At 38.1% G+C, this 9381-nt stretch overlaps 1 protein-coding gene across 1 annotated transcript; it reads right to left on the bottom strand.

Moving 5' to 3' along the window:
- Window positions 1-781: 781 nt before the first annotated feature.
- LOC110489478 (uncharacterized) lies at window positions 782-8743 on the bottom strand. Its single transcript, XM_090198042.1, has 6 exons — window positions 8658-8743; window positions 7996-8343; window positions 7450-7809; window positions 7152-7268; window positions 6927-6988; window positions 782-1039 (listed from the first exon to the last, which is right to left on the bottom strand). The coding sequence occupies exons 1-6, from the start codon at window positions 8701-8703 to the stop codon at window positions 782-784; spliced, it is 1191 nt and encodes a 396-aa protein (XP_090054168.1). The 5' UTR covers window positions 8704-8743.
- Window positions 8744-9381: the final 638 nt, after the last annotated feature.

The following is a 9381-nucleotide window of genomic DNA, read 5'->3' as shown; positions in this document are numbered from 1 at the left end:
GTAGCCACATTTTGAAGGAGAGATTTGTCAAAATATGAATTTTGTATTTCTTTAAATAAGTTATTAGCAGGTTGTATTTTGTTTACAGCATCTAAGAATTTTCAGCTGAACATTCATTTCTGGTCAATGATGAGAATATTGTTATAGCAAAAGGCACATTGACCTCAACCACTGTGCTGTACACTGACTGTATAAAACATTATGAGAAGATGTTCTTTCCTTGACAGACTGACCAGGTGAATCCAGGTGAAAGGTATGATCCCTTATTGATGTCACTTGTTAAATCCACTTCAATCGGTGTATATGAAGGGGAGGAGACAGGTTACAGAAGGATTTTTAAGCCTTGAGACAATTGAGACATGATTGTGTATGTGTGACATTCAGAGGGTTAATGAACAAGACAAAATATTTAAGTGCCTTTGAACGGGTTATGGTAGTAGGTGCCAGGCGGACCGGTTTGAGTGTGTCAAGAACTGCAATGCTGCTGGGTTTTTCACGCTCAACAGTTTCACGTGTGGATCAAAAATGGTCCACCACCCAAAGGACATCCAGCCAAAATGACACAACTGTGGGAAGCATTGGAGTCAACATGTGCCAGCATCCCTGTGGAACACTTTCGACAACGTGTAGAGTCCATGCCCCAAAAAATTGAGGGCAAAAGGGGGTGCAACTCAATATTAGGAAGATGTTCTTAATGTTTTGAACACTCAATGTACATGCACCACTTTTAATATGACTAAACTTTCTTCTGTATTTTCAACATTATAACACATAATATTCATTACTTACCAATATTTAGGTTTGTTCCGTTGCCAAACAGGATCTCCCCACATGTGGCCACAGCACAGTAGTAAGTCCCAGCATCAGAGAGACTGAGGTTGTTCTTGGAGAGGCTGTAGACACAGCTCTGTGTAGGAGAGGGAGTCTCAGGGTTCTTCTTACACGCATCACTCAAGTTCCCAGGGGTGTAAATGACTCCAGGCTGGGATTCTCCTGATCCGGCTCTGAACCAGTACACACTGTGTTCTCCTGTACAGGTCTGAGAGAGTACTGTACACTGTAGAGTCACAGAGTCTCCTGGATGGACTGGATCAGAAACTGGTTGCTGCACCAATGTAGGGTGATTGTGTCCTATATTGTGTCATTGTATTGAGAACATAATTATTCAGAAGCTTGTAAAGTGGAGAGGTCATAGAGTTTTAAATAGAAAACATTCCTTTAGGCACATGGCAGTTTTGGAAACAGCGTTTTGCTTGCTATAAAAGAGAGGTGCAGTTTCTATTTGTCAGTAATTATTCAAATGTATTCACCCCACAGTCAGCCAAGATGCTTAGCTAGGCATCTTAAGAGTTCTTTACAGTAAAAGTTAGTTTCTACACTCTTTTGCTAGCTATACCGTAACGATGTCATTTCAAAAACCTGTCAAAAATGACCAGTTGTTTTTACATTTAACCATTATGACACGCATCCATAAATATCCACTTTCTATGCATACTGCAGCAAGATTGTTTATACTTTTCTGAACATCTGCTGTACATGGCAGTGTACATCTACTGTATGTATAACAATACACAAAAACACTTGGTGAACATTGAAATGCACAATTTAAATTAAATTACCCTTCACAGCCAAAAATGTTGCATGTCCAGAGTCCATCCCATACATTGTCCCAATTCCACAAAAGTATGTTGCCTCATCTAATGTGCTGATATTTCTGATAATGAGATTATACACATATTCAGATGTCTCCACTTTGAAACGTGGGTTCTTAAACTCTCCATTAAGTACAGGTTCTGATGCATAGGATACAGATGCGACAAGATGGGGCAGTTGGCCAACAGTTTGTCTGTACCAGTACAGGAATTGTTCAGATTCTGCTTTAGGACATGGCAAAGATATATTGTCTCCAAATAGACGAGTAGTCACTGGTATTGGTTGAGGAGCATCTTCAGTCTGAATCAGGTCTGCCAAAATGTGAATGTAATCAGATGTCAATTTGAAATGAAAATGGACATTGTTCAACCTTTGAGTAACAGGGTTTTTTTCTTAATTAAGTCATCAAACTACTGCAATTTAAAATGTCTGAAGATATATCGGTCACATTGCTGTCCAAACTGAATATATTTCATTATCTTTAGATATGACTTTCCAATACGATATTGTTATTCTTTTAGATTTTAAATTCTACTGTTCAGTAAAGTACTATGTGAGATTAGGGCATGCACTTACACACTTGAGAGAGAAGTCCCCAAAGAAGGCAGATTCTGATCATCTTGATGTATGGTAGCTTTAACAACTGTTTTTCTTTGTTACTATGAATGACTGACTGACAAAATGAAAATAATTGTGGGATGTTTAAAATCTAAGAATGACTTGATTGGTTAGGGGAAAGACATGCATCACTTCCTGTTGAACGTTTCCATCCGTTTTCAGCCATGTACTGTAGGCAATCTAAAGATTTATGGTGTGCACTAATTTGTTGGCCTACATTACAACGAGATATTGCTCAGTGATGCAATATATCCAAGACTCAGATTAATCCAAGATCACAATTCAAAACATTCTCAGTAGAGTTTTTACATTGAATATGTAACGAAAACGCTGTGAGTCGAGAAGCAGGTGAAACGTTTAATAAAACAACAAACATGGAACGAAACAACATAACAGTAGCATCTACGCATGAACACAGGAACAATACAGACTGGGGAAGGAACCTAAGGGAGTGCAAGGTATAGGAGAGGTACTTGTGTGCCTCATGATAGACGTACAGGTGCGCTTAATGATTGATGCCAGGTGTGCGTAATAATGGATCCCAGGACCGGTGTTATGTACACCTGTGAAGGCGAACACAGGAGTAGACGTGACAGAAAGAGCTTAGTCCATGACTAGGCTTAATCTACATTCGGAAACTATTCAGACCCCTGGACTTTTATTCCATTCTAAAATGGATTAAATTGTTTTTTCCCCCTCATCAATCTACACACAATACCCCATAATGACAAAGCAAAAACAGGTTTTCCAACATTTTTGCAGATGTATAAAAAATGTAAAAGTATTCAGACCTTGTACTCAGTACTTTGTAGAAGCACCTTTTGCAGCGATTACAGCCTTTAGTCTTCTTGGTACGACGCTACAACCTTGTCACACCTGTATTTGGGGAGTTTCTCCCACTCTTCTCTACATATCTTCCCAAGCGTTGTCAGGTTGGATGACGAGTGTTGCTGCATAGCTATTTTCAGGTCTCTCCAGAGATGTTCCATCAGGTTCAAGTCTTGGTCCTGGCTGGGCCATTCAAGGACATTCAGAGACTTGTCACGAAGCCACTCCTGCGTTGTCTTGGCTGTGTGCTTAGGGTCGTTGTCCTGTTGGAAGGTAAACCTTAACCCCAGTCTGAGATCCTGAGGGCTCTGGAGCAGGTTTTCATCAAGGATCTCTCTTTACTTTGCTCCTTTCATCTTTACCTCAAACCTGACCAGTCTATCAGTCCCTGCTGCTGAAAAACATCACCACAGCACGATGGTGCTACCACCGTGCTTCATTGTAGGGATGGTGCCAGGTTTCCTCCAGACGTGACAATTGGCATTCAGGCCAAAGAATTCAGTCTTGGTTTCATCAGACCAGAGAATCTTGTTTCTCATGATCTGAGAGTCTTTAGGTGCCTTTTGGCAAACTCCAAGAGGGCTGTCTTGTGCCTTTTACTGAGGAGTGGCTGCATAGCGGAGAAGGTATGGTGGGATTCTAAATGGTCGGTAATCTGTATGTTAACTTGGCTTTCAAAGATCTTTGAAAGGCAGGGTAGAATAGATATAGGTCTGTAGCCGTTTGGGTATAGAGTGTCTCCCCCTTTAAAGAAGGGGATGACCGCGGCAGCTTTACAGTCTGTGGGAACCACAGATGATACGAAAGAGAGGTTGAACATTTTAGTAATAGGGGCTGCAACAATTTCGGCAGATATTTTTAAGAAAGAGTGGGTCCAGATTGTCTAGCCCGGCTGATTTGTAGGGGTCAATATTATGCAGCTCTTTCAGAGCATCAGCTGTCTGGATTTGGGTGAAGGAGAAGTGGGAGAGGCTTAGGCGAGTTGCTGTGGCGGGTGAAGGGCTTTTGATCAGGGTAGGGGTAGCCAGGTGGAAAGCATGGCCAGCCGTAGAAAAATTATTATTGAAATTCTCAATTGTAGTGGATTTATTGGTGGTGACTGTGTTGCCCAGCCTCAGTGCAGTGGGCAGCTGGGAGGAGGTGCTCTTATTCTCCATGGACTTTACAGTGTCCCAGAACTTTTTTGAGTTTGTGATACTGGATGCAAATTTCTGCTTGAAAAAGTTAGCTTTTGCTTTCCTAACTGCCTGTGAATATTTGTTCCTAACTTCCCTGAAAAGTTGCATATCACAGGGGCTGTTCAATGCTAATGCAGAACGCCATAGGATGTTTTTGTGCTGGATAAGGGCAGTCAGGTCTGGAGAGAATCAAGAGCTATATCTGTTCCTGGTTCTACAGTTTTTGAATGGGGCATGATTATTTAAGATGGTGAGGAAGGCACTTTTATCGGGTAACAATTGAACATAGTTAGTGGATTAAATAAATACAGTCATGAGAATAATGAAAGTAAAGTCACAACACCATATTTTGAGTCTAAAAAGTGTGTGTTTACAATAACATTATTTACAAACAATGGAGTAAAACAAGCTCATGTGACTTCTATAAGCCACAAAATGTTATTTCATAATCCATTTCTATATATCATTAACTTTAATTGAATGCCAGACTGTCCCCTTTAACACATTGTGTTTCTGTAAGCACTCTCCTACATGAGACATCATTATTTGAATATAACAACTCACAATATCATATTCAGAAACGACCAATATCCATTTTTTTAACTTTGCCAAACAGGATCTCTGTGGAAAAAGTTCAACATGTCCTATTCCATTTCCAACTAATAAGCAGTTAGCGCAATCAAAAGACCAGTGATGTGTATCTGGGCCAACAGTTCTATAATGTTTCCCAGTCTGTCGGTTGAATGCTTTAGGCCTACTAATTGATACCATACTCTATTCGACCGATACATATCTCTATTTGACCATAATGCCCTTTACATGGTTTACTAGGTCAACCTCTATGAGGAGTAGCCCACTCATCCTAGTTGCCTCTCCTCAGTAAGATCTTAGCATAATGTAAATTGACTTCATAAAGTTAAATTATTACCTTAAAGAGATATTACACAAAAATATGAATGTACATGATGGTACAAAAATGCTTCTTATGACATGAAAAACTTGAATAATCATGAATGAAATGGTTATGTCCATAATTTAACTATGACAGACAGTAAGAATTTGACCTCTTGTGAAATGAATAACAAACCAAAGACACTATACTAGAAATATTCAGTGATATTAAATGACAATGATAATCCTACAACATTCATTTATTGCTATAATTAGATACGTGATAATGTATGGAACAAAAACTATTCTGCACATATCAACCCAATATGATATTGTTCCATGACAACATTTTACACAATGTTACGAACATATGTGCAAAGGTTTCATCAAAGCAAAGGGTGGCTATTTGAAGAATCTCAAATCTCAAATATATTTTGATTAGTTTAACACTTTTTTTGTTTACTACATCATTCCATATGCGTTATTTCACAGTTTTGATGTCTTCACTATTATTCTACAATGTAAAAGAAAAATACAAATAAAGAAAAACCCTTGAATGAGTAAGTGTTCTAAAACTTTTTATCAAAAGTGTACATAGACATTTAAAGATGAAAACCCAGCTAGCTCAGAATAAGTTGACCACTCCAGAAGATATTTTGAGCAGAAACATGGTTGTAATTCCATTGTCTATGGTATTGTATTTGGATATTGTATTGTACTATTGTGAAAGTTAATCCGAAAGCATTGTCCTGCGATTGATTTACCAAAACACTTAAATTGTGTCTAAATAGAGACACTTGACTGACATAATTTTGTCAGTGCTGTATCTGAAACAAAGATCAGTCCCAGTCTGAGTACCTGACATCAGAGTACACACTCTCCTGTGGTGTGTCTCTCTTCTTTCTTCCTCTTTTAGTTTTCTTCTCAGAGAAATGCAATGCAGCATAATTCAAAATATCTGTGTTTGGCACCTAAGGAATAGAGTACAGTAAATAATAACTCCACTGTGCACAATAACAGAGAAATAAAATAATAACATTATCGATAATACGGTAAGGGGAATGTTCATGCGGAAGCTAGGATTCAAATCTTAGCAGAGGGCGCAGGACTGCCAACAATGCAGCTTTTAAAATCATTTTCTCTGACATTTATGGATATCGCATTCATGGTAAACAGTCCAGATGTCAGCTCAGAAAGTATTATTTTTTCATTTCAAGCTATAACACGGATCTAACTTGGATCACGTTGAATCCTGGTCTTAGTGTCATATTTTTTCATACTAGTTAATTACAGGCTACGGGCATTAAAGACAAATGAAACAAAAACATTTCTAAATCATTTACTTTGTAATAACCAAAACCTAAACTGATGTTCAAAGCATGTTGACATTGTTAAATATAATATTTACACTACAGATTCACGCTACAGATTTCTGAACAATAAATAAGCTAGCGGATATGAGGGTAATTTAACATCTTAAAGCCCCACATCTAAAATGTAACTAAACATTTTAATACAACTATCAACAACATTTTTGATCAACTGAGAGCTTGCCAAATTATAGCTGCAGGTTATAATGAACTATATTTAAAAACAGGTTTTCTCTATGACAAACAACTCTGACGCAACATCTCATGGGTTACTGCTGTACTTAGTGATTTATTCACAAATATACACATATACACTAATATACACACTCCTGTGTAACAGGCAATGTACCTCTTGTTTCACACATTGGATAATATAGATGTTACATACCTGACCACTTGACTGCTCTGATGAGAGGTTATCATCATGGTGAATATGCTGAGAGACACTTGCTGTATCAACAGATAGAAATCCAAGCATGAAAATGGAGACGGAATATACAGTATACCATTCAACGGTGTCAGCCCATGAGGTGAGATTTTACTTTTAAATTCTCATTGCAAACACATTTGACACAAAACAATAGATATGTTCTGCATGTCTAAAATGACTTACCTTTACAATGATCACATGTTTGTCTCTTGTTTTTGGTACAAGCGAGAATAAAAATGACCATCACACACACAGCCACTGCTGCTCCCAAGCTGAGGACAATGGGATCCACTGTGTTTCCTGGTATTAAAATACATTCAACATGCTTGCTAGGTTTTATGTTAAGGATGCGTAGTTGACAACACAATTTTTTTCTCACTTTGACCCATTTTAACTACTAAATAATCGTATCATTAAAATATGCTTAAATGTTTAGATAAAGAAGTGTAAGGTGCTTTATCAATTTAACAAGAAGTTGTACCTTTAATGATGTTAAGTTTTGTTCTGTCGCCAAACAGGATCTCCCCGCATGTGGCCACAGCACAGTAGTAAGTTCCAGCATCAGAGAGACTGAGGTTGTTCTTGGAGAGGCTGTAGACACAGCTCTGTGTAGTAGAGGGAGTCTCAGGGCTCTTCTCGCAATCATCACTCCTGTTCCCAGGGGTGTAAATTACTCCTGAATGGGATTCTCCTGATCCAGCTCTGAACCAGTACACATTGTGTTCTCCTGTACAGGTCTCAGAGAGTACAGTACACTGCAGAGTCACAGAGTCTCCTGGATGGACTGGGTCAGACTCTGGCTGCTGTTCCACTGTCTGGTTGTCAGACCTCTGACCGTTTCCTAAATTAATCAGAACATAGAGTAATTATCAGACATTCAAATAATTTCAGATTAACATATTTTTCTGCAATCTTTCTGTTAGCTGAGAAATCACAAAAGTGCCCAGCAATTTCTTTGTCTTATTACTTATTAAAAAGTTATTGTCCGATTGACATAACTTCAAAATAGAAAGTACAATTATTTTACCTTTTAAAGACAGAAATGTGCCATCTCTAAAGTTCACAGTCATCACTCTTCCAATTGCACAATAGTACATGGCTTCATCTTCTGGGATCGACTTCATGATAGTAAGGCGAAACATCCTTTGAGCCAAAGTTACGCTGAAGTGTGAATTTTTAAATCCAGAGTGAAACACAGGCTCTGTTAAATATTTATGCATCGATGAGACAAGTTGTGGAATTCCTCCCACAGTTTGCTTGTACCAGTGCATTTGCTCATCGTTGAATTCCTCTTCTGGGAAAACACATAGCAGGGTTACAGGATCACCAAGTTGAACAGTGGTCACTGGACTTAGCAGGTTAACATGGTCTACATCTAAATCAAATGGAAACAGAAACACAAGCATACTGTATTTATCACACAGACAAGGACAAATGTTAAGAGAAAACAATAGTCTGTAAAAACATTTCAAATAATTGAAAATCAAGTTGTGAAAATCATTCCAGATGTTTTACTTTTCTTCTGCTTACTTTGTTTATTATTTATTTTTAGATGGTATGTGGGTTGGTTGAACGTTCTAAATGTCAATTTATCCTACCCTTCAAGAACCTTGGACTATATTGAATTGCACAGCACAGGAAAAACAATATTTTTAATGTATTATGATGAAGTGATGAAATTGTACTTACACACTGCACTGAGAATAATCACAGCAACCCCTAATCTGACCATCATGGTATGTAGCCTCTAGACTGGTAGTGTTGATTTGGTCTGTGCTTAAATGAGAACCCAAGACCAAGTATTCAAACTTGAAAACATACCTCATTGGCTGGAACATAGTGTTCAATACTTCCTGTAAAATGCTCCAACCCGTGACCCATTTCTTCTGTGAACCTGACATGCCTGTTATGTCATAAGGTCACAACCTTAGCTTTCATGTTACTGTGTACTACAGTGCCTCATATGTTGTATGTTTTGACTGTTTAATTGTCCTTTTATCCACTGTACTTTTTTGTTGTATGGATACATGTGTATAGATGCCGTAATGTGCTATAGATGTTGCTTGTACCATGTTTGACCATGATTGTTTTTAGTATCTCAAATGTGGTCTCGATGTGATTTGCAAAATCTGAATTGTGCATTATTGTATTATTGTGGATAGACACAAATACATTTGTCTAACTAACTAAATCAATGCATTTCTGTCTGCACAGTACAATTGCTATATTTTGCCTGTCCTGTTTACTTGTCCTGTTTCATTGAATTATTTTTGGCATGAAAAGATCTCACTGAAAATGCACTTAGACTTTAACATTACGTTTTTGTTAACCTTACGAGTCTAAGCTCTACCTAAACTGTGGAGGGGGGCTAAGTAGTCCCAAGCCTTATGGCATATTTTTAAGACCCTTTGAA

This window comes from Oncorhynchus mykiss, chromosome 14, assembly GCF_057628025.1.
Source record: "Oncorhynchus mykiss isolate SJ-2025 chromosome 14, ASM5762802v1, whole genome shotgun sequence".
Taxonomy (NCBI): Eukaryota; Metazoa; Chordata; class Actinopteri; order Salmoniformes; family Salmonidae; genus Oncorhynchus; species Oncorhynchus mykiss.
The sequence above is the reverse complement of the archived record's forward strand: the minus strand, read 5'-3'. Positions and strand labels throughout refer to the sequence as shown.

Excerpts from the sequence above, each read along its gene's own strand:
- LOC110489478 (XM_090198042.1), bottom strand. The coding sequence starts at position 8,703 with ATGATGGTCAGATTAGGGGTTGCTGTGATTATTCTCAGTGCAGTGT. Across the intron at positions 8,344-8,657 it reads GATTATTCTCAGTGCAGTGT|ATGTAGACCATGTTAACCTG; the intron begins GTAAGTACAATT and ends CATTTGATTTAG. Across the intron at positions 7,269-7,449 it reads AAAACTTAACATCATTAAAG|GAAACACAGTGGATCCCATT; the intron begins GTACAACTTCTT and ends TTTTAATACCAG.